We start from the raw sequence: 25,293 nt of genomic DNA on the forward strand, positions 1-25,293 counted from the left end.
CTTCCTTCATACCCGGAAATCTTTCTACATATGGATGTCCCCTCAACTACTGTGGCCTACCTTATTAACTCTCATGCTTTACACCTTGACACCATCTCATTTATAGGTTCTATGGATAGGAGAAGAATGTATGACCAAACAGGGAACAAAAAAGATCACAAAAGACAAAATGGGCGATCTTGATTATATAAATTGAAACAAACAAAACCAATGCAGCTACAATTATAAGGAAAGATATAACTGGGGGGAAAATTGTAGCAAGTCTGACAGTTTGAATCATAAAGATCTCGTTTCCAAGAAATATGAGAAACTGATTTGAATCTGTAGGAAGCATTCTCCACTTGATAAATGGTTAAAGAACATGGACAGGGAGTTTCTTCCTTAATTAAGTTCATTTAATTAAGTAATTTAGGGCATTTCCCCATGATTCATGTTCTTTCTCTCCCCTCCTCCCACCCCCCTCCTATAGACAATGAGCGATTCCACTGGGTTTTACATGTGTCATTGATCAAGACCTATTTCAGGGAGTTTTTGTTTTTTTTTAAATCCTTACCTTCCATCTTGGAGCCAAGGCAGAAGAGTGGCAAGGGCTAGGCAATGGGGATTAAGTGACTCTCTCAGGGCCATACAGCTAGAAGATGTCTGAGGCCAGATTTGAACCTAGGACCTCCATTTCTAGGCCTGGCTCTCAATCCACTGAGCCACCCAGCTGCCCCCAATTTTTTTTGAAAGTCTTAAGAATTCTAACTGAAGCAAAAACCTCCCATGATTCTACACCACCAATGATAAAGCAAGCTGCCCACCTCCTGGATTCTGGAGAGGGGCTGAAGGAGAAGTGTTTTAGACACAGCCAATGCAAGATTTTGAGTTTTTTTGACTTTGTATTTGTTAAGAGTTTTATTTTTCTCTCTCAATGGAAAACAAAAGTTTTAAGTTAAAAAAAAAAAAAAGACTTGACAAATCACATCTGTTATTTTATCATCACCTATTCAGAAATTGGAAATTCCTTTGACCACAACCTCCAGTTCAGCCCTTTCTCTGCATGTCACCTCTCCTAATATATGTCCTCAGCACAATTCAATAATCCTGCTCCACTTGCTCTGAGCTCACATTCTTCTCGCCTTTTTTTTTTTTTTAAATCCTTACTTTTTGTCAGTATCAATTCTAAGATAAGAGAGATAAGGGCTAGGCAATTGGGGTTAAGTGACTGGCCCTGGGTCATATAGCTGGTCTGAGGACAGATTCAAACCCAGCTCCTTCTGATTCCAGGCCTATCCAAAGATCTATCCACAGTGCTACCTAGGTTCCCCTTTCAAATTTTAAAACTTGTTTGTCTTTTATACTTTTCACCTAGTATACTGTCTGCATTGGAGTAAGCACCAACAAGTACTTACTGAAGGAACTCCATTCTAGAATCACCACTTTCTTAAAGACATTTCCAAACTGAAGCTCCATAGGGTCCTTTAAACCCATATTATAAGCACTGTCAAGCAGAAGACAGGACTTATTTGCTGTTGCACATTCTTATCACCTAGAACTATATAACTTTCCAAATGGTAGGCAATTTAAAAATTGTGGAATTGAATGTAATTATAATTGTCTCCCTTGGGTTTGAACTTGTTTTAAAGCCATAATCCAGACTCCTAGTGCCATTTTCTTCACTACTAAGGCAGAAGAAGAGATGCTGGCTTTTTTCTCCTTTGTTTTACAAATACCCAGAACAGTCTGGTTTACCAGAGAACCTAAGTATATTGGTCTACTCAGGCCCCATCTTCTTCAGTAACATTTTAAGTGAGTTCAGGAATGTTTCTTGGACCTCGGTGCCTCATTGAAGGTGGAAGAAAAGTTGGGATGTTTTAAGGAGGCTCAGCTAGCATAGTTATCCTAAATATTTAACCTTTTATGTGCCATAGACCTCTCCGGCAGTCTGGTGAAGCCTATGGATCCCTTCTCAGAATAGCATTTTTAAATGCATAAAACACATAGCATTACAAAGGAAACAAATTACAAGAGCCTATTATGTGCCAGGCACTGTGCTATGCATTTTGTCAATATCACATTTTTGGGATAATTAATAATTATCTTATTTGACACTACTAAGCTCTAGAAATTCTCTCTCATGTCCGGGATGAAATATGTTTGGCATTATTACATTAAATTAAATTAAAAAGTTTTTGTACAAACAAAACCAATACAACCAAAATTAGAAGGGAAGCAACAAATTGGGAAAACATCTTTATAACAAAAACCTCTGACAAAGGTCTAATTACTCAAATTTATAAGGAGCTAAGTCAGTTGTACAAAAAAAAAAATCAAGCCATTCCCCAACTGATAAATGGGCAAGGGACATGAATAGGCAGTTCTCATATAAAGAAATCAAAACTATAAATAATCACATGAGAAAGTGTTCTAAATCTCTAATAATTAAAGAAATGCAAATCAAAACAACTCTGAGGTACCACCTCACACCTTACAGATTGGCTAATATGACAGCAAAGGAAAGTAATAAATGTTGGAGGGGATGTGGCAAAATTAGGACATTAATACACTGCTGGTGGAGTTGTGAACTGATCCAACCATTCTGGAAGGCAATTCGGAACTAGGCCCAAAAGGCATTAAAAGACTGCCTGCTGAGTGAAAGGAGCAGATCTATGAGAATATTGTACACAGAGACTGATTACACGGTGGTATAATTGAACATAACAGACTTCTCTACTAGCAGCAATGCAAGGATCCAGAGCAAGGCTGAGGGACTTAAGAGAAAGAAAACTACCCACATTCAGAGGAAGAACTGTGGGAGGAGAAACACAAAAGAAAAACAACTGCTTGAACACATGGGTTGATGGGGATATTATTGGGGATGTAGACACTAAAGGATAACTCTAGTCCAACTATCAATAATATGGAATTAAGCCTTGATCAATGATACATGTAAAACCCAGTGGAATTGTGCCTAGGCTAAGGGGGGCTGGGGGCTTCAGGGGAGAGGGAAAGAACATGAAATATGTAATTAGGGGAAAATATTAAAAAAAAAAAAAGACTGATTTGATGCAGCCATACCATTGCTGGGTCTATACTCCAAAGAGATAAGGAAAAAGACTTGTACAAAAATATTTAAGTGGCAGCTGGGTAGCTCAGTGGATTGAGAGCCAGGCCTACAGATGGGAGGTCCTAGGTTCAAATTTGGACTCAGACACTTCCCAGCTGTGTGACCCTGGGCAAGTCACTTAACCCCCATTGCCTAGCCTTAACTTCCAAGAATTGATGCAGAATGAAAGGAACGGAACCAGGAGAAGATTATACACAGAGACTAATACACTGTGGCACAATCAAATGTAATGGACTTCTCTACTAGCAGCAATGCAATGATCCAGGACAATTCTGTGGAATTTATGAGAAAGAATGCTATTCACATCCAGAGAAAGAATTGTGGGAGTAGAAACACAGAAAACATCTGGTTGAACACATGGTTCAATGGGGATATGATTGGAAATGTAGACTCTAAACAATCACCCTAGTGCAGTGATGGGCAACCTTTTGAGCTTGGTGTGTCAAAATTTGCCCAAAAACTGAGCATAACTCGGGTGGTGTGTCACTTCGAGAAAAAAACAAACCCATAATTTTGTGATATTTACAGTTTAAATAACAAAAATGTATAATTATAATATATAACCTATTTAATAAACCAAAATAGGTAAATTAATATAGGCAGAATTGTCATCTATAGCGCAGAGTGTCTACACACTACACTACAGGAAATGTTTCATCCTCGGCATGTGGCCCCATATTTCTCTGTATGCAGCCGCATGTCATTGAAAATGGTTACGTGTGTCATAGGTTTGCCATCACCGCCCTAGTGCAAATACTAATAATATGGAAATAGGTCTTGATCAATGACACATGTAAAATCCAGTAGAACTGCTCATTGCCTATGGGAGGGGGATGGGAGGAAGGGAATGAAAGAACAGGGTTCATGTAACTATGGAAAAATATTCTAAATCAATTAACTAAACTATAAAAAATATGTTTGGCATTTAAAGCTTTTAATAACCTGGTACTTATCACCTTTTCACTTAAATTTTTCTATCCTCTATTCATTTTCAAAATAGCAACCTCAAGTCTTCTTGTTGTTCTCTGTACATGACTCCATATCATTTCATTGGCTATCCCATATTCCTAGTATGTACTCCCTCCAAACCTTTGCATAATTGCTTTTAAGGTAAATCTCATGGGCCTAGTTATATGCATTTTATTTACATTTATTTATTTTATCATTTACAGATAAAATGTAATCTCCTAACACTGAGGCCAGGGATTGTTTTTATCTTTCTTTGTATCTCAGCTAAGAGCTCCAGTGCCTGGCATTCAGTAAGCACTTAATATATGGATGCTTACTGAATGACAAAAGAATGTTTCTCCTCACAAGTACCTTTCTGTTAACATAAAGAACATCTTTATTAAAAAAAAAAAAAAAGTTGATGCAACACAGAAAGAGAAGCCGAAGAGTTCTATGGGGAGAAAAGTTTCTAGTTCTAGGGATGATTTCAGTGGAAAATGAAAGTATGAAGATACTGTCATGCTTTCGAGAGGATAATATTGTACAAGGTGAAGATTTAAAAGTATTTCACAGCAGTAGCAACAGCAAATGTGGTACAAATGCAAATATGCATTTGGTTTGCATAGCCTCTATTGGTGTTTCGAGAGACATACTTTGTGAAGGTTGGGTTACAAACACAACTAAGACCACTTTGTAACGAGTAGATACTTCTAAAGACTGTGTTTGGAACTTGTAAACCAGACAGCTAACAAACTAATTAAGAAGCTGATACAAAGTGGTGATAAAGGATACCTGGTCTACTCCATAGTGTAATTCAAGTTTTAACAGCTTTTTAAGCTTTACTTTCTGCAGGCTTCTTTGAGGCCTAATCATTTTTATTTACAACTCAGCCAATGTCCAGCTGCTAAACACAGGAGGTATAACATAGTGCTCCAAGCTTTATAAGGGGTTGTTCACTGGCAGATGACTTAAATAGCAGATAGCTTTTGCCTGTATCTCCTCTACTTCCACAAACCTCATGGAGAGTATTTCTGGATGGTTGCTAGATTAAGATTTGGATGGATCTCTCTCTTTAAACTCTGTGTTACTCAGTTCTAACAAAGAAGCCAAGGCTGGAAGTTTAATTTGTCTCAAGGCTTACTCTGGCCTCCTGGGTTAACTAGTGTTCTTACCAAGCAAATTAAACCAATTTTGTCCCAAAGTACTTATAAGTTATTGGAGTGTATATGTTAGTGGGGCAAAACACTGCTCAGACACTGAGCCATAATGTTAGCTTTATTCATATCCAGCCACCCCACCACAGCAAATACCAAATACCTTTAGATCATCAGCCTCAGGTTTTTCAGTCTCTGAATCGTCATCTTCCTACAAGACAAGAATTTACAGGATTAAGCTTAAAAGAGCGGGCCTGGTGGTTCCCACATGCATTACTAGGGGCTGGAGGTGAGCAGCCCAGTTACCCAGCCTGAGTCTCCCCACCATAATAGCCCCTCCCCTACTATATGACCCATAGCTAAATAAAGAAGATAGAAAGATGCTCAGAAAATAAGAACATAAGTATCTGAAGGCCCACAGAAGTAGCTCTATGCTACCATAGAAACACCCAAGAGATTCAAAACCACATATAGAAAATGAAGAAAAGCGGAAAGATGCTTTGGAAAGGCACAAGACCTGGCCCACTAAGTAAAAACTATTTGATTTATTTAGGAAACTTAAATTATTTCTGATTGTCCAAGTGGCTATTTATAATTTTCTTTGTGTCTTAAGTTCTTACAAAAAAATACATTCAACTTGGGCCTACCATAACATCTTTCATTGCAAAATTGTTGTGGGATCCACATAAAGTTAAATTCTAACACCTTGATCAACTAAAAGAACACCAACACAAGATGTGGTAAGTCTGAGGCATAAAATGGCTACCTTACACAATCAAAGGCAGAACCCAAAGTTCATGCCTTCACTTGCCTTCTAGTTTGGTAAGGACTTTCCTCTCTCTACACAGGTCCACCACTGATCCAACATACTTAGCTTTGTTCCTCAAGTGAGAAACCATACAGAAACAGCCACACGGGCAGGACACTGTTCTGAGCATGTACCAATAACAAATATATAAGGTGAACAGTTGTTGTCAGACATGCAGCCAAGGGCTCAGCCAGTGATACAGTTTTCAAAGATTAGAGATAAAAACAGACAATACATCTCTCAGGTCAGCACAACCATTGCTTCAGTTCCTACCAAAAGGAGGATGCTCCCAGCACACACACACAGAGCAAAGAACACCAGCTAAACATTTGGACAAAATCCACAAGGCTTCACCTAAACTTGCTTTCTTCTATTAGAGCCACACTTTGCAAAAAATCTTAAGACAAAGACAACAATCCAGAAGTTGAGACAAATACTGCACAAGAGGATATGAACAATCTAAACTGACTCTCAATATTTGCCAACTGTTCTTTAAGATGCCTATGTACAAAGGAATTTTAATACAGATACTTAAAAGTCAGGTGGCCTAGTACCAATCTCCAGGAGCTTCTTTAAATAAAAAAAGTCATGTCTATTTGAAATACAATTACATCCTGTAATGACAATGTTCAGACTAGAAAAATACAATTACATCCTGTAATGACAATGTTCAGACTAGAAAACTGAGTGGATTTTACTAGCTGAAAAAAAAAACACCACAAAACAAAACCTTAATAGAAACACAATGAAAATTATTAGCAAATGAATAAGATACAATGATTCCAAAATAGCTGTTAAACATTAAGAGAGTAGAAAACAGCATGTAGTACTTGATAACTCTTGATTATCAGGACAAATGGAAAGAAGCAAAGAATTTGAAGGGGAGAGCCAAAAACAACAGATAATTCAAATTTCCTTTTTATTTGATTTAGAACTAATTTTAATACTTGTATTATGTTGACAATCTAATATTCTAGTAATTCACATTACCATCCAAAATACAATTTTGTGAATATTCAATTCAGAAGCTGGTAAATCTGGTCAGTTTCTCCATCCTATTTATAGGTCAACTATCTTCTTTAGCATTAGAGGGATCTGTTATTGGTGGAGAGACTCAGTCCAGGAACTGAGCTGCTTACTTCCATTCAACAGCTGGTTCTATTACTCTACAATTCTTTTGTTATAGTTGAGTTATAGAGGAAATATAAAACTTTAATTTTTAGTTGTTTGTGCTTCAGGTTCAATTAGGAATAAAGATTAAAATGGTACCCCCCAAAAATGGTAACAAAGTTACCAAGCAATCTGTCAAAAGCATAGTTATACAGGTAGGGTATTTGAAGTAAATAATTTCTAAACTTCAACTTAGAGGTTAAAGATTTGATTTGGATGCTAGACAGCATGGTATAGTGGAAAGAGTACTGGAGTTGGGAATCAAGAGAGACCTGGGTTAAAATCCCAATTCCAAAATTTCATAGCTATGTGATTTGGAGAAGTCAGACCCTCCTCCCTCAGCTTCATTCTCCTCACCTATAAAGCTGGGCAATAATAGTAGCTATTTCACAGCTACACGATGAGGATCACATTAAGTAATTTTTGCAAACCTTAAAAAATATAAGTCCTTACAAATAGAAAGATCATAAAGAGTTGACTTAAGGGATAGATTTTCATGACACAAACTGAAGTATTATTGGAAATGGAATGGACCATATAAACAGAGAAGAGTAATCCAATACTAAATACCTCTAGATAGCTGGATCAAATACAGTGGTCTTGTTCTCCCACTCCCCACCAACATGTTGCCTCACAAATTTAACCAAAAGGTAAGCCCAAGTAGAGGGAAAAAAATAAAACCAACTCCACCACAGAAATTTAACCCAGTATCTTCATTCTAATGCTCCCCCCAAAAAATAGCTTTATGGAGCAGTTTAACCATGAAAAAGAAGTACTAAGAGTTCATCTTAGAAGTTTCCAGCAAACAGAAAGTGGTAGCTTTGAGCAGATTTGGGTTATAGTACTTACTGATTGTCTGCTGTTTTCTTCATCCTCTTCCTCATAACCATCTTCATCTCCCTCAAGTCGAGAAAAATCATCATCTCCATAGGCTTCTGACACTAAGCCACCTTTTTCCTCTAACCCAAAGGAAGAAAGAAAAATGAGTGGGGATAGGGAGAGCACCAGTGATCTGGGTGGCTGGAACCATCTCTGTCAGCAAAGGGAAACTCTAGTGCCTAAGCCTGTCATACTATGGTATTAGAAGAAGCAAAAGGCTCAGAATCCACCCTTAAATTTACAGTCTAGATGGGGGAACAAGAATAATAGAGACTAGGCAAAAAATTACCTTCTAAATTCTGGGTCCTGACTGATTTTGGTACTAGAGTTCTCTAGTCACAGGGGATATGTTTTAGTTAATTATCTGAGGCCCGTGTCACTTCTTTTAGGCTCCCATCTTAACATAAGGAGACGAGCCAGAAATGAAATCAGTGTTCATCATCTTGTCTCCTTAATCCCCAGTGCTTGACAAAAGTTGCAGAACCATACAATGCTGGAATTAGAAAGGGTCTTAGACATCATACAGCTAAACTCCCGACATGGTCCAGATGAGGAAACTGAGGCCCTGGGAAGGTAAGTTAGGGCTGCCTTGGGCGTCTCGCCCTCTAGTTTCGCAGAACTCGGGGAAGAAAAGGAAAATCCTTCGGCCTTGGCTCTTAGGGCCGGTTTAGCTGGCTCAGAAGCGAAGATTCCGCCTCCCTCCCTACTAGTCTCCTTCCTTTTCTTTACTACCTGGGCGGTGGGCTCGGGTTAGAGTTCTGCAACCCTCCAAGCCTTACCCGCTGCTGTCGCGCTCCCGGACGCTTCCACTCCAGCCTCGCTATCCGACTCGGGCTCCGAATCTTCCGCGTAAACCGCCAGCGACGAAAGAACGTTCTTCTTGCCAGCCATCTTCCTCCCTCCCGGCGCCGGCGCTCCCGAATGACGCTAGGATGGGCTCCCACTAGTTCAAGGGAGCGCGCTCTCCCTACCGGAAGCGCAACGACACTTTACTTCCTCCCTGCCTGACCTTTTATCCCTATCAAGGAGCCAATCAAAAAAGCGAGCTCCTTCCTGTTCCCTCCACACCTTCGCCGTCCTACCCTCCCCGCGTCCAACTCGTACTTCAGTCCTGTTACGTCATCTTTGTGCGACGTGGGAACTGTGCGTGGGTCCGTCTACCTGCGGAGAGAGCCGGAAGGAAATTGTCTCTCTTGGAATTTCTGGGTCTCTGGGCCGCGGGACTCCCGGGGCTTCTAGACTAGCTCCCCAGGTGGTGGGCTCGTGGTCTGCAGCTGGGCTCCGCCCACACGGATATCCTGGGCTTGGTGTTCAAAAAGTAGGGCACTAGGGAGAAGATGCCTTTTGAAAGGAGGGAGCAGAGAGAAAAGAGAGGGGTGTATATGTGTGTGTTTTGGGAACAGCTGCCTTCATTTATTTATTTACTTGCTTCCTTATTTATTTAGAAACCCTTACCTTCCGTCTTGGAGTCAAAATTGTATATTGGCTCCAAGACAGAAGAATGGTAAGGGCTAGGCAATGGGGGTTAAGTGACTTGCCCAGGGTCATACAGGTAGGAAGTGTCTCGAGACCACATTTGAATCTAGGACTTCCCGTCTCTAGGCCTGGCTCTCAATCCACTGAGCCACCCAGCTGTCCCCAAAGGAGAAAAAATAGGTGTATGTGCTTTAAAGAAAGTGCTTTTAGGAAGGATAGGAGGAAACAGAGGTGTGTGTGTGTGGGGGGGGTTGTTTTGGGGAGAGATGCTTTTAGAAAGGAGGGAGAGTGTATATGCTGGAAGGAGATCCCTTTAGAAAGGAGAGGAGCAGAGAGAAAGAAAAGGGTGTGTATGTACTGGGGAGAGATAACTTTAAAAAGCAGGAAAAGTGTGTGTATATATGCTTGGAAGGATATACTTTTAGAAAGGAGAAGAGCAGAGAGATAGAGGGGTATTTGTGTATGTACTATATGCTGGAGAGAAAATGCCTTTAGAAAGTAGAGGAGTTGAGGCATGGTGGGCATAAAAAAGGTTTATGTGCATAAGTGTGCCCATGTCTTTGGGTATGTGTTTATGTGAGAGGGATATGGTAAGGTGCCAAGAAGATGAGGGAGAAGGAGGAGAGTGGTCAGGGTGTTGGGAGAAAGAGAAGGAACTAGAGGATGAGAGTTCAGAAGAATGAGAGGTTCTAGAAGTTACTTATCTTGTTACATAGACTGATAGCCTTACAGGCTGTGCTTGTGCTTATTGTTAGCACCCAGTAGGATCTGGGAGTGACCACCTGGCCCTGCCAGAGAGAACCCTGACCAAACCATCCCAGTCCCCTGGGTTAATCACTAAATATTTGTGTATCTTGCCATGTCCTTAGAGGGAGAAATGTGGGTTGAGATTTTTTTGTGATTATGAATTTTCATAAGAAGGTGAAGATAGAAGAAATGCTGATTATCCACAAAAGTGTAGTTTGTGGCACTTTACATGAAAGTGCCATAATGCAGAGGGAAGTAGAGTATAACTAGTAGAGAGGTTCTCATACAATCATCTTTATTTTTGCCTTAACCTTTGGCCACCCATTTCTCTAAGATGAGTGCCTGCTCTTTTTCTTCCTTCTCTTCTGGTCCTGAGCAACGTGTCAGGAAGACACTTAAGAAGATCTTTGGGTTTGATTCATTTAAGACCAACTTGCAAGAGAGTGCCACCATGGCAGTAGTTAAAGGTAACATGCTATGAACCTTGGTAGGAACCCAGAGACACCATCCTTTGAGATTGTGCTAATAATGCTTCTACCCTGTAATGAACCCTCCCTTCCTTTGCAAGATTACTGCTCAAGTCTGGAAAGCAAACCTTTTGTAGACCTGTCCACTTAAGTGACCTGGTTCATGTATCTCATAATGGGTTTGCATCCCAACTTGACCCCAAAAGCAGCTGTTCTCCCACTGAGATTTTTGTTTATTTTTAGTTTTGTGAATTAGGTGCCAGAATGACTAGTTTCAGTTATTAACTTGCTGGGTTACCTCTCAAGCATCATGAGATATTTGTCCATAAAGAGAAAGAAGGAAACAATAGTGCTGACTTCTGAAATGATATAAAAATGGATATTGTGAGTTAAATGTGCAAGTAAATGGATCTTGCTAAGTGCAAAGCAGAAGTATGTGTTGATGAAAGATGCTAATCCAGAGGAGGCATCACAGTTAGACATTCCCATGTCAATGCTGCCCACTCCTTTCTAGCCTTGCTTTTTTGCTTTAATGGATATTCTACCCAATCATCCATAACCCAACTTATTCATACTTTTCTGTTTTAGTTCTGCTGGTATCAGAGAGATTTAAGAGATCACAAGGGTTCTCTGAACCTGGGCTTCCTTATCCATAAGTGGGAGGTGGTAATATTTGCTTAATCTCCACAGAGTTCTTGAGACAACTTACTATTACTTCCAAATAAGATACTGGATAGAAAGCACTTTGCAGACCTTTAAAGCAGCTATATAATTATTAGCTATTACTGTTATTCCTTATGAAAATGTTTCAGACAATAGAGTCCCCTTGCCCTGGCCTCACAGAGTTCTCTTCCCCAAAAGATAAAATGGTTAAAAAACTATTATCTTCACAGGTGAGAAGGATGTGTTTGTGTGCATGCCCACAGGGGCAGGGAAATCTTTGTGTTATCAGCTTCCTGCCCTGCTGGCAACAGGTATCACCATTGTGATCTCTCCCCTCATTGCCTTGATTCAGGTAAGGCTTGGGGTAATAGAGGGATGATATTTTTAAAAAGGGAAGATTTCCCAGCTGGAAGTTTCATTTCCTTTTCTTGGTTTTTCTCTTCCTGCCTTCTCTGATTTGCTTGGCTCACTATATTAGTGGTTGTCAGTTTTTACAGACCTAGTATTGAGTATAGTTTGTGGAGCTGGTGTGTATCATCAGCCTTGATCATGAAGGTCAGTTTTTGGCCAGGCAAATGAGATAGTGATGATCATGTTAAAGAGGAAAAATGAAAAGGATGCTTGCAGAGGGATGTTTAGAGTTAGGGATTATGGGTGTCTAGACAGGAAAAGATCCCTGGTGGTGTCAGGACCCTGATAAAGTCACAAGTGCGTGACAAAAAAAAATTGGAAAACTCTTGTCTCTATCTGTTTCAATGTTTTAACTATTCACAAATAGGTTAATTAGGGCAACTTAGCATCAATTTTCCATCTTGAGGAACTTCTCTTCCTTCCTAGACTAAAGGTGAAACTTCTCATCTCTTGGCAGAGAAGTAATGAACTATAGGAACAAGAAGAAACATCCATCCCCAGACATGGCCATACCTAGATTTATTTTGCTTGCTTTTGTTTGTATTTGTCCCCCCAAAAAAGGAAATATGACTTAGTACACTGATAGTGATAGACATGAAGAAAGAGAACATCAATAAAATATTTTTTAAATGAACAGATTGGGGGAGGGGACAGCAAAAAGGGATACAAATAAAATAATTTTGTAACTACTTTGTTTTTTAAAAAGCTACTATTTGCAATAGAAATCTTCCCTGAAATGTCTGTGTTCATGATTAAGATCACAATAAAAAAGAACTCTTCCTCTTACTTGAAAGTTCCTGTTTTCATGTATAGAGAAAATATATCATAGAAGAGTGGCATCATGGCACCATACTGAACTCCAGGGAGAAAACTAGGGGTATATCTTTTACTTTTATTTGCCCATAGCCTTCTCTCAGTTCACTTTCTGTCTCTCTTTGAATATGTGGTATTCACAATGAGCTGGGATCCTCTATTGCTCATTGCTTGGTCTAGGATGATAGAAAGAGGCATTTTAGTTAGATCCTGAAAAGACCAAACTTTTTTGCCTTCTGATTATTGATCATCTTGCTTATCTGTAGATGGGATGGGCCATCTTGGATGGAGACAAGTCTTTGTCCATGTGCCTTGGTGCTATTCCTTCATGCTGCTCAACTCGAGCTTTTTTATAGCCATATTTCCTGAGTCTTTCTTCCATTCTTATCTTGGTCATCTTAGAAAGGCATCAGGGTATCAACACCATAAAAGAAATGCTTTTTTTTTCTTTTATAAAATTTGAAGGTCACAAGTACAGTCAATTGGGTATGAGTGGTAGGAGGGGAAACATATATCCTTCAAAAAAGCAGAGATGTCTTATAGATTGGAATAGCTCACGAGAGCTGGGGAATGCCCTTGGGGATTTCTATGAATTATTGAGTCCTAAGAGCAGAATTTGCCTTTCTCTTTATCTAGGACCAGGTGGATCACTTGTTGGCCCTGAAGGTACATGTGTGCTCCCTGAACTCCAAATTATCTGCTCAGGAGAGAAAGAAAATTCTAATGGATTTGGAGAAAGAAAAACCACAGACTAAGATCTTATATATCACTCCTGAGATGGCAGCCTCTGCCTCCTTTCAGCCCATTCTGAACTCACTGGTATCCCGACATCTTCTCTCTTACCTAGTGGTAGATGAGGCTCATTGTGTCTCCCAGTGGGGGCATGATTTCCGACCTGATTACCTCAGGCTTGGTGCCCTGAGGAACCGAATACCTGATGCCCCTTGTGTGGCTTTGACAGCCACAGCTACCCAGAAAGTTCAGGAAGATGTGGTCACTGCTCTGAAATTGAGGCAGCCAGTTGCCATCTTCAAGACACCCTGTTTCCGGGCCAACCTCTTCTATGATGTGCAGTTCAAGGACCTGCTTGGTGATCCCTATGGAAACCTCAAGGATTTCTGTCTGAAGGCACTTGGGCAGAAAAATGACAAAGGGGTAAATGATTGTTGAGTACAGGATATGGGAAACTACCAGACCTTTGGAGTGATGCCTGTAGGGCCTGGCCTGTTTTCCGGATTATACAGATGAAAGTGGTTTTCTAGGGCCATTTCTCTTCTCCAGCTTTATTGGCTGGTAATGACAGTAGCTTTTTTTTTAAAACCTCTACTTTTGTCTTAGTAACAACTCTTAAGACAGAGGGGCAAGGGCTAGGTGATAGGGGTTAAGTGACTTGCCTAGACTCACACAGCTAGGAAGTATCTGAGGCCAGATTGGAACCCAGGTCCTTCTAGACTACAGCTGGTATTCTGTCCACCTAGCTGCCTCTGTGGCAAGAACTCATGAGTTTTTGTTTTCTAGAGTTTTTCTTTATTATGATTCTCTTTACCCTAGATTAAAGGGCAAAACAGTAGACTCTACTGTTTTGTGGGAAGTTTGAAAATCCAAATGATAGGAGGGAATAAAATGGTGGAGTTAAGAGGCTTGGGTTCAACTTTTTTTTTCTCTGATTGGATCCCAAATCAGAGTGGCTCCTGCTAGCTTTGATTCTTTGCTTGTTCCCATAGCCCTGAAGAGGTGGTCATTTTGTTCCTTCTGATGCTAATTATATCCTGGTTTCTTTCTCATGCAGGCCTTTTCTAGCTGTGGCATCATATACTGCAGGACACGAGAGGCCTGTGAACAGCTGGCAACAGAGCTCAGCTCTAGGGGTGTAAAAGCTAAGGCCTATCATGCAGGTACAGGGGGCCTTGGAGACCAATCCTTTATATTCACAGAATCTATTTAAAGAAGCCTACCTGGTCATTCCTGCCTCCTGATAGCCAAGTCAGGTGTTATCTTTTTTTGCCTTCAGAAAGAGTCAGAATACTGGGCTTAAAGCTTCATAAGGAAGGAACTGGCCTAAAGTGAGGTTTAAAATAAGATTTGTGGGTCTGACTTTCAGAAACTTCTCTGAGTTCCCCCTCACATTAGCTAGTTAATATTTCAAAATCCCTGGGACACTGATAGGGGAAGGGAATCTTAAAAGAGGGACCACAAGAACTTTATGCTCCTTCTTTTAGATCTGTCACTGTCCTTTGGTTCCTCCACAGGGCTCAAGGCTGAAGACAGGATGTTGGTGCAAAATGAGTGGATGGAAGAGAAGGTCCCTATCATTGTTGCAACCATCAGTTTTGGGATGGGGGTGGACAAAGCAAATGTCAGGTGGGTAGTTATCTTAGCTTAAATGGTTAGGAGAGTCCTAAGGGGTGGTCCAAAGGCTAGCTGTGTAGTATCCTACTGAAGGGAGCTATATTCTCCCTTCAATGTCAGAAAGAGAGACAGCTTCCTAGGACAGTGATGGCAAACTTTTTAGAGACTGAGTGCCCAAACTACACCCTCATGTGGCATGTGAGCCATTCCCTTACCCCAGGGAAAGGAGGGAGGAAGTGCTCCCATTGGACTATTAGGCAGAGGGGGAAGTGAAGTGAGAAATGTCCTCAGGTGCACATGGAGAAGGGCTGGGGAGCAACCTCTCTGGCTTGTGTGCCATATGTTCACCAACATGGCCCTGAGGAGTTCAGAGGGTGCTGCTATTTTCCCCTGGGCTACTTGAAATACTATATTTTGGTTGAATAAAGAAGGCAGTTCTCTCCCCTTACCAGAGAAGAGGTAGAACACTCAACTCAACATGATTAAACATAGAATACTCTACCCTTTTACATAACTTCTCCCCCCTCTCCTCCACATTCCACCTACCCTTTGCTGATATTTTTCAAATAAATGGCTAGAAATGCAAGCAGTGTATAGATATTGGGGCATTAAGTAATTGAATAAGTACCTTAAAATTTGTTCAGTTGTGTCTGACTCTTTGTGACCCTATTTGAGGTTTTTTTGGCACAGATACTGGAGTGGTTTGCCATTCCCTTCTCCAGCTCATTTTTCAGAGGAGGAAAGTGAGACAAACAGGATTAAGTGATTTGCCCAGGGTCACATAGGTAGTAAAAGTGTCTGAGGCTAAATTTGACCTCTGGAAAATAAGTTTTCCTGACTCCAGGCTTGGCACTCTCCACTGTGCTACCTAGCTGCTACTTTACAGGTAGTTGGGAGTAAAGAATTTTTTCTCCTTTCTTTGTTATTTATTTATGACTTAGAGAGTTATAGGCAAATTTAACTTTCTTAACTCTACATTTGAAAATAATTCTTAGTAATATTTGACTCCCAGCCATGGACCTTACTATTGGTAGACATTTTGATCTGATGGCTAAAGGGGATTAATGTCTTGACTCTTTATTCCCATATGTATACCAGAGTTCTTAAAAGTTCCCTGATGAATAGTTCTTGTTGTGGACTCTCCAAGTAAGGTTGCTACATGGCACTGAAACCTGCTGATAGGACACAGGTGCTTATTCTCTCCTTGACTCAAGATCCTGCTCCCTCTCATTATGTACACCTTCCTATCCTGTCTGCCTCTTTGTTCTAAACATTGAGGAGAGAGACTTGCTGTATTGTTAATAGCAAGCATTTATTAACCATTTGCTAATCCAGGCACTGTGCTAAACCCTGGGAATACAAAGAAAGAAGGGAAACATAGTCCCTGCCCTCAAAGACCTACTATTCTAATGGGGGAGACAACATGCAAATAACTGTTTACATTCAGGATTTATATAGTGTAAATAGAAGGTAGTCACAGAGGGAAGAAATTGGCAGTTGGAAGAACCACTGGGAAAGGGCTCCTGCATAAGGTAGGATTTGAATTGAATCTTCTGAGTCCCAAGAGAAGCCTAGTAGGCTAGGGGTTCATAGCTAGTGTGAGGGGATAGAAAGAAGAAAGGAATTGTCATGTTCAGGGAATAGGTAGTAGGCCAGTGTAGCTGTATCATAAAGTTTGTAGAGAAGAACAAAGTATAATAGTTGGAAAGATAGGAAGTGTCCTGGTTGTGAATTTTGTATTTTATGCTAGGGGTCATGGGGAACCACGTGGTTGGACCTGTGCTTTAGGAAAGTCAGGGGAGCAAATGAGTGTAGAGATGATTAGAATGTGGAGAAACTTGAATCAGGGAGACCAACCTCAAGGTTGTATCACCTTTCTTCTCAGCCCTTCACTCCATTATTTTTGCTCTGGGTCCTGCAGATTTGTTGCCCACTGGAATATTGCCAAGTCAATGGCTGGATATTACCAAGAGTCTGGACGAGCTGGGAGAGATGGACTACCTTCGTGGTGCCGCCTCTATTACTCCAGGAAAGATCGAGATCAAGTCAGCTTTCTGATAAAGAAGGAGATCTCAAAACTGCAAGTGAGCCTTGGGTAGCAATTGCTCAAATTTTCTACTCTTTTTTCAGTCTCAGCGTTTCTGTCTGTTTCTCTTTTGTTTTACCTCAAGGGTTAGTCATCATTTCTATCAAAATTTATAGTTGGAGAGGGCAGCTAGGGTGGCTCAGTGAATTGAGAACCAGGCTTAGAGACAAGAGGTTCTAAATTCAAATGTGGCCTTAGATACTTCTTAGCCGTGTGACCCTGGGCAAGTCACTTAAATCCCATTCCCTAGTCTTTACCTTTCTTCTGCCTTGGGAGCGATAATACACAGTATTGATTCTAAGACAGAAGGTGTGAGGAGAGTAGAATACAAAAGTTAAGAAAAGATTGTGATCACCTGATGTCAATGAATGTCAGTGATATCAATTCATTTCATGAATAATTGAAAGCATTAAAGTAGACTAAAACAAACATGATAATTAAAGGTCAGCTTTGTAAAGAACTTTGTACAGTTCCACATTGGGCTGCCTTTCTACTATGGGGAAAGCTTCAGGCCTCCCTTGTCTCATGCACCTGAATAGGGCAGAACTCTGTGGGACTGGAAGAAAGATGACAGAACTTGTAATGGGCTAGAAAGAATTTTTGTTTTAATGGCCTTTGATTACTTCTAGGAAAAAAGAGGGAACAAGGACTCTGATAAAGCCAGCATGACAGCCTTCGAGGCCATGGTGGACTTCTGTGAGAAGCTGGGGTAAATATCAATTCTTGTTTCGAACTGAATGAAGTATTGGCTTGAGTATTTCCCTCCCCTAGAGTAAGTACTGTTAATGTTAAGAGGTCAGAAAAAGCAACTCTTCCATCCAGGTGGGCCTTCTGAAGGAAGGTAATTGATTCTACTTCCCCTCACTTTCCCTTTGAGCAATTTTTGCACTTGTCAGTGGAAGAGAGAATACAACAGGGTGACTTGAGCCCCACAAAACTCAACCTCATGGAAACTGACCTAGCTTGCATTAGGAAAGCTATCTGTATCTTAGTTTGTTGGCCCAATTCTTTCTGGCTCAATCCTGGGCAGTGTAATCCTCTCTGAGCCATTGTGTTTATTATATGTCGTTGAGCCACTTTCTCTGTCTTTATTTGTGGACAGTGGCTACTTTGACTAAGACACAGGTAATCCTTGGCACCTGACCCAGCTTATCTCTTGAGGTGCTGATGATTTAGTTTAGGGAAATTGGCTATCATAATAGAGAAACATTTTTCATAATAGAGAAAAATTTTTCCATTCAGATTAATTCATAGTCATTCTTTTTTGAACACCTTTTTTTAAAAAGCCATTATGCTAAATGCTAGGGGAAGGGAAGTAAAGATGGAAAAAACACATTCTCTTCTACCCTCACAGACCATATAATTTAGTCTGGAAGAAGAGATTGGGAGAGAGATCTCTTCTGCCTGGTTGAGTTCCCGGAAGGGGCTTCCTGGAGAATGTTTCATTTGAAGTTGTGTGGGAAGGATGGATAGGATTTAAATGGATGGGAATTGAGGGCAAGCCAATCAGACAACAGTGTGGAAGCTAGAAAGTATGGGTTGTATTCTGGGAATAAGGAGTAAGGTTAGTAAAGGGAATAGTGGAAGGTAAGGAATGTTGGAGCCAAATTGTGGAAGGCCTTGAATATACCAGGCTAAAGTAGCAGGAGAATAACCTTAATGAAAACTGCTTCTTAAAAGGGTTAATTAAATAATAGTGTTGGGGAAAGGAGGCACAGAGGGAGGCCAGGGCAGGGAATGACTGCCAGGGTCTAGGAGGGAAATGGGAATTGACCAAGTGTGGGGCAATGGGAGGAGAAATACAGTTGGCTCCCCCATCTGCAGGAAATGTTCCAACACTTACCGGGGATGGCTGAAACCAGTAAACACCTGCTGTTGACCATAGGTAACCAAATCAGCAGATTAACAAATCAGCAGATACGGCTGGGGCACAGCTGTATGTGTAACTGATGTGACTCAGCCACTTGTTATTAGGGGAAGGGAGGGAGGAGTTTGAGGGCTGAAGTTTAGATTGTGTCTATATAGAGCCTGGATTACTGCTGAGAGAGGGCATGGGGGGTGGGGTAGCATATCGTGGGACCTCGTCTCTTGTTTGATACTCTGTTATGGAAACTAGAGCTATTTTAGTGTGGATTGTATGTTTTGGACAATTGCACTGGCAGCAGTAGGTAGGAAAATTGAGGAAAGAAGACCCTGGAAGCAAGGAGGCCAGTTAAGAGGCTGTTGTAGTGGTCTTGGAGAGATCATGAGAGCTGGCCTAGTTAGGCTTGTGGCAGTGCAGATAGCAAGGGGAGGATATTTGTAAGTGCTCATTCCAAGGCCCCCAGAGGCTCTAGCCTTCCCTTTTCCATCCTCTGTTCTTGCCCTTCTTACTCTCTAATCATCTGTAATGAGAAGGTGGGGCTCCTGGACTGAAGTAATTTCCTTCTCCATAATTTGGCCTGGCCAGATTAGGAGCCACACCTAGAAGGCAGTACTAGTGGGCTGGAGTCAGTGTTGTCCTGTGTCCTTAGTGCAAGGGATGCTAGCCTGTTGCTATGCTGGGTCTTTTGAGGTTCTCTGGAAAAGGCTTTCATTTCTTCTGAGAGATGAAAGAGCCAAATGTTCTTGTTAATTGTCAAACCTGCTTTGGGCTTTGGTCACAGCTTCCTGGAAATAACTTTTGGATGCTTCTTGGGGTGGGGGGTGGGGCCAAATTCTCAGTAGGGATTCTGTGTGATGTCAGCTCCTTGCCACAAATACAGAGGCCCTACAGAAGGGGCAGTCCATAGAGCTTGCAGCTGTGCTTCTTTTGTAGATTCTGAGATTGCCTTTGGCATATTCTTCTCATTCTTGCCTCAGTGGACCCAGAGATTTATTGCATCCTCCTCCTCCTTCTATACACATCCTCATCCCCAGTTTCATCTTTTTAATTTCCTGTCCATCTTGACCCTGTGAGGGTACACTGAGTTTGTCCCAGGACTCCCAGGGAGGAAACTCTTTAGTCCCCCTGTGTCCTGAGTAACTTTCTGGAGTTCATGGAAAACTTCCTTGGTTAAACAGTGTACTGCATGAAAAAGAAAATATTCTATAAACACCTGTATTCCCTAAAACAGTCGACTCATTTTTAAGCTGAAGTTGCTTTGGCTTTTGAATGGTGCAAGAAGTAGTTGGGGGGGAGGGGGACAACTGGGTAGCTCAGTGGATTGAGAGTCAGGCCTAGAGACGGGAGGTCCTAGGTTCAAATCTGGCCTCAGACACTTCCCAGTTGTGTGACCCTGGGCAAGTCACTTGACCCCCATTGCCCACCCTTACCACTCTTCCACCAAGGAGCCAATGCACAGAAGTTAAGGGTTTAAAAAAAAGTAGTAGTTAGGGGACAACTAGGTGACTCAGTGGATTGAGAGCCAGGCCTAGAGATGGAAGGTCTTCAGTTCAAATTTGACCTCAGACACTTCCTAGCTGTGTGACCCTGGGCAAGTCACTTATTCCCATTGCCTAGCCCTTACAATTCTTCTGTCTTAGAACCAATACACAGTACTGATTCTTAGATGGAAGGCAAGAGTTTAAAAAAAAAGAAGCAACAGCAGCAATTAGCTAGAGCTGGGATACATTGATTATGTCACAAGAGTGAGACAATACATGGAATTAATATAAATAGATGATAATACATTTCTTTTTACTATTAGCCAGGCATAATTTTTTTGATCTCTTAACCAAGAAGCAAGTAACTTTTCTTTTTATATGGATATGCTCTTATTGTTTTTATATAATTTTATTTTAGATATTGAAATGCATATAGATTCTAAGTTTATGTTTTTTCTCAGATTCAGGAGAAAGTTTCTGATTAGAATTATTATAATGTGGTGATTGAGTATTTGCTTTTAAAAATATTTTTTAAATTCAAAATATCTGTTTTCTGAAGGAAAAAAAGAATTCATTGAATTCTGGACATCTTGAATCAGGAATCATTTGATATATTTCTTTTTAAAAGGGTGGGGGAGGCAAGTAGGTGCCTCAGTGGATAGAGAGCCATGCCTAGAGAAAGGGAGTCTTGAGTTCAAATCTGGCCTCAGGTCTTTTTTAGCTATGTGATTCTGGACAAGTCATTTAGCTCCAGTTGCCTAGTCTTTACCATTCTTCTGCTTTGGAACTAATATTCAATAGTAATTCTAGGACAGAATGTAAGAGTTTAAAAAAAAAAAAGATGAGGATCTTTCTGTTATGGTCACTTTCATGGTATATTAGAGTCGCGTAGGGGAAATGGAAATCTGTAAGTGGCAGCTCAAATCTTAGGGACATGTGGTAAGAGGAGATACTCAGGTTGGAGACTGAGAGAGACAACTAATGGTTTTCTTCTATCATTCTCTGATTCTAGGCTATAAGCATAGGATGGAAACATTGACTATTCATGATGGGTGTTTTTATTTGATATTATTGTAATGAACACTATTTAGTTTCCATTTGGGAAATACTAGCACTTGGGGGGAGGAGAGGAAATGACTGGACTTGAAGCCCTTACTTGAGTTTTGGGCTACAGGGAGGGCAAGGCTGTGGTTCTAACACTATATTTAAGTGATGCTTACAGGGTTCTAACCCTACATTTGAGTGACGCTCCTGGAAATCTACAGGAGGAACGGGGTAAGTCTGGCAGGCAAAACTAGCGGAGGTTTCCAAGTTTGATTTTTCCTCTGGTGGTTCTTCTCTTTCCTGATCCTCCTTATGTTCCTCTATATCTCTGGTGAGGTCATTGAATTTAACCTGGAATAGGAGGGTAAAAGGCTATATGATGCAACTCATGGGACATTGGAAATTTGTCTCAGAATGATCTCCATTCTCTCCATCTTGTCTCACCCTCCAAAATGATCCCAACTTTTGTACTCTAGAACAATGATAGTGAACCTATGGCATGTGTGCCAAAAGGGCACATAGAGCCCTCTGTGGGCATGCCTGCAGTTGCCCACCAGAGTTTGTGACTAAAAAGCCAGAAGGTCTTGGGACAGAGTTGCTCCCTCCCCCCCAAGAGCCTGAGGACATTCCTTACTTCGCTACCCTCCTGCCCAGCATCCCAATGGAAGTGCTTCTTCCCTTCGATGTCCTGGGTGGGGGTGCTCACATGCCGCTCCTTGGAGACTCTGGTTCTGACGGGGATGGAAGTGGTGGAGGTGGTTCCTGTGGTAGGGTTAGAGAGGAGCTAGGTTTGAGGGAAGCATAGCTCATAGCATTGCACTCTGGAGAGGAGCAGAGTTGGAGGGGGAGTGGACTTCCCCTCTCCACACATGCCTTTCATCACCCACCCCTCTGCCCAGCAGCCCAATGCTTCCTCCCTCCTCTATCTGGGGTAATGTGGAGGAGTGGGAGGGCCAGGAGACAAGTGGCACTCAGTCTGGGGAAGGATGGGGGGGAGGGGTACCCAGCACTCTGTCTCTAAAAGGTTTGCCATCACAGCTCTAGAATCTCTAAGGACTTGCAGTGGAGGTCAGTACCCAGAGGATTTGGTTTTGGGCACAGGTGATAGCTTCCTGGCAGGGATGGGTGACCAGTTTCCTTTCACATATCTTCTTATCCAAGTTAAATCACTTAACTGTTAGAACTAGGTGGGGAATTCGTACTCTGGCAGCAGTTGAAAAAAAGAGCAAAGAGGAAGAGACTAATTATTGTGGCATAAAACAATAACATCACCACCAGGGGCCCGTAGGTCCAGGGATCATTTAGTAGCTTTTTTCTGGAGGCATTTTGTAGTTCCAGGATAAAGTCTTCTGCTATAGATATCATTTCCCTGAAAGAGAAAGGATAGGTGGGTAAAGGATACTGTTGAGCAGAAAACATTGCTTCTTTACCTCTCCTACTGTGCTTCCTTAATCATTTAGGTGTGCTGTTGACTTATTTTGGTCACTGGACATGAATGAAAATGACCTCTTCAGCAGATAGCTAATGGCAGTTTCTTTTCTCTATAGAGAAAGGTGGAAACATTAATACTGCAAGCAGGGAATGTCTTAGAATAGACTCTCTCTCTGCATTTCTTCCAGCCCCACCTCCTTGTGTTTGTAGACATGAAGTGAACAGAAATGAAAATGGATGCCCAACCCTAACCCCTTCCTTGAGTTCTTCTCACCTAAGTGCCAGTGCCCTTCATCCCATATAATTCCCATCCCAATTGCCAGGTAATGGGTAGAATCTTTAGGGGAAGTGCCTGGGGACAAAGACTGAGTCAGGATTTTCAGAGGCATCTTCCTGAGACTGAGGACTAAAAGGGGATTCCCAAGAGGTTTCTAGAGGGGCAAGGACCCTTGCCATGGAGCTCTTTGGGAGGGGAGCTGATAGCCACAGCATTGGGACTTGGAAAACTGGCTGATTTTGTGAATGAAAACGGAGTAATTGTCACCTCATTCTGTTGTCACTGTGTACTCTGTCCCCTCCACTAGAATTAGCTTTACAATATGGCAAATTGGAGTGGTTAGTCTAGACCCCAAGCCGCTGCATAAATAAGATAGCTGGAACTGTTCTAAGCCCTGAAGAGACAGAGGACAAAAGCACTGGTATCCCTAGTCAGTGCTAGAAAGGAGAACCAGATACTTTTATAACTACTTCCTCCCCATTGTGATCAAGGCAACAAGGAAAGACAGGGCATGGCTGCCTGGCAACAACTTCCAACCTTCCACATTTACCCCTCAGATTACATGCTGCCCTTTTATGACATCTCAATCATTCCCCTTCCATGGTTGTCCTTGATGTTCTTGTGTAGTTTTTTTTTTTAACCTTTTACTAAGAAGCGGTTCCAAGGCAGAAGAGTAGTAAGGGCTAGGCAATAGGGATTAAATGACTTGCCCAGGGTCATACTGCTAGGAAGTGTCTGAGACCAAATTTGAACCCAGGACCTCCAGTCTCCAAGTCTGACTTTATCAACTGAGCTACCTAGCTGGCCCCCTTCATGTTCATTTTCAACAAATCAGTCCTGTATGAAAATATTTGAGGTGAAGGGAGGACCCTGTATAGTAAGATTTTCCCCAGCTCACTTGCCCCTAGGGATAGCCCAGGTCCTTACCTGATGATGGCTGTCTAGGTGATACAGTTGACTTGCTCTAGAGGACAGAAAAAGCCTAGGGCCAGTTCTACCCAACTCTTTGAAAATGCCTTTTAAGTGCTAGGGTGAATGATTAACAATAGCTCTGGCCAGTTCCTCCTGGTACTAGTTTCTGGGGGAGGAGAGGATTCTTATCACAACAGAAAGCTTATGCCTCATTTTTCTGGATGAGACTTGACTGGTTCCCAAGTTGCTTCTTGCTTTCTGCTAGGTCAGGGCCTCATAGATGAACCTTCTCTCAATGAGATGTGATAGAGAAAATAGAACTAGGTAGGTGACTCCTAGTGCTCGGTATAGGTACCTATTTAGGTTAGAATGTAGCCCTCAAGAACATGCTATGTTGATCTCTTCACTAAACATTATCATTCTCTTGACCAGGATTAGCCCTTAATATGTTTGCAGCCTCTTGCTCTTTGTAGAGAGTAAGTCCTTACTGTCCTGCCCTTTGTACTCTGTGTCCATCTTTCCTTAAAAAATCATCCATTTACCTGCTTTCCTAGAATTCAGAGGGAAGCTGCTAGTTTCAGTGACTTGACAGGATGCTACTATACTGGCTCAAACCAAATTCACCAACCTGGGTGCAATTGAAATGCACTTTCAGGGCCTTGTGAAATGTGTTAGCTAACCAGGGCAGTGGCATCCCAAAAAACCGAGTGAACAGTCTTCCTTTGCCTTGAGGGTAGAATAGGAGACATGTGCCTATACTCAGTAATTTTGTGTGGGTAGGACCTGCTTCTAGTATTTGGGAAAAGATGGTCAACAGCCCTACAAGTTAGGCTAGTTTTAGCAATAGAGCTTAATTTGACTACCCTGACAGGAAAGACAGTCCTGATACTGAGGAAAGACTCTTGTGTGGCAGTATTTAGGGCAGCAGTAACATTAGAGAAAATCCAAGATTAGATCAGTTCAAAGCCTCCCCTGCCCCTGCCACCTTTCTCCTCCAGGTGTTTGTAGAAGATATCTGTCTATCTGGGCTGTTCTTTTCCTGAGAAGGAGACTGGCTGTCAGCCCCACCTTACCGTTTTGAGTCCCACCCATTCACATGGAGGTTATTTTGAGAAAGAGTTGGGAGAGAGAGAGAGAGAGAGAGAGAGAGAGAGAGAGAGAGAGAGAGAGAGAGAGAGAGAGAGAGAGAGAGAGAGAGAGTGAG

The 25,293-nt window shown here is 41.6% G+C and overlaps 3 protein-coding genes across 8 annotated transcripts in view; 1 reads left to right on the forward strand and 2 right to left on the reverse strand.

The window, feature by feature from the left end:
• Positions 1-8,975, reverse strand: part of LOC123247929 (SAP30 binding protein) — a 50,319-nt gene extending 41,344 nt beyond the window's left edge. Inside the window, exons 1-3 of one of the 2 annotated variants that reach the window (XM_044677014.1) lie at positions 8,848-8,975; positions 8,039-8,148; positions 5,375-5,422 (exon numbers count right to left, since the gene is read on the reverse strand). In XM_044677014.1, the coding sequence (XP_044532949.1) occupies positions 5,375-5,422; positions 8,039-8,148; positions 8,848-8,959 (270 nt within the window). In that variant the 5' untranslated portion in view covers positions 8,960-8,975. The remainder of the gene's footprint in view (positions 1-5,374; positions 5,423-8,038; positions 8,149-8,847) is intronic. The other variant, XM_044677015.1, reaches the window with a different exon arrangement.
• A 1,644-nt stretch (positions 8,976-10,619) lies between these two features.
• The window catches only part of RECQL5 (RecQ like helicase 5), a 35,749-nt gene continuing 21,075 nt past the window's right edge, over positions 10,620-25,293 (forward strand). Inside the window, exons 1-7 of the mRNA XM_044676774.1 lie at positions 10,620-10,758; positions 11,652-11,773; positions 13,282-13,800; positions 14,435-14,540; positions 14,895-15,006; positions 16,916-17,078; positions 17,710-17,789. Coding sequence (XP_044532709.1) covers positions 10,626-10,758; positions 11,652-11,773; positions 13,282-13,800; positions 14,435-14,540; positions 14,895-15,006; positions 16,916-17,078; positions 17,710-17,789 — 1,235 coding nt within the window. The 5' untranslated portion in view covers positions 10,620-10,625. The remainder of the gene's footprint in view (positions 10,759-11,651; positions 11,774-13,281; positions 13,801-14,434; positions 14,541-14,894; positions 15,007-16,915; positions 17,079-17,709; positions 17,790-25,293) is intronic.
• SMIM5 (small integral membrane protein 5) overlaps positions 21,461-25,293 on the reverse strand; it is a 14,516-nt gene continuing 10,683 nt past the window's right edge. For all 5 annotated transcript variants that reach the window (XM_044676780.1, XM_044676778.1, XM_044676779.1 and 2 more), the window contains 3 exons: positions 22,645-22,838; positions 22,104-22,231; positions 21,461-21,820 (listed from right to left, as the gene is read on the reverse strand). Coding sequence is in view for 1 of the 5 variants with exons in the window: in XM_044676777.1 (XP_044532712.1) it covers positions 21,578-21,820; positions 22,104-22,231; positions 22,645-22,838 (565 nt within the window). In the remaining 4 variants the exon portion in view is untranslated. The remainder of the gene's footprint in view (positions 21,821-22,103; positions 22,232-22,644; positions 22,839-25,293) is intronic.

This window comes from Gracilinanus agilis, chromosome 4, assembly GCF_016433145.1.
Source record: "Gracilinanus agilis isolate LMUSP501 chromosome 4, AgileGrace, whole genome shotgun sequence".
NCBI lineage: Eukaryota > Metazoa > Chordata > Mammalia > Didelphimorphia > Didelphidae > Gracilinanus > Gracilinanus agilis.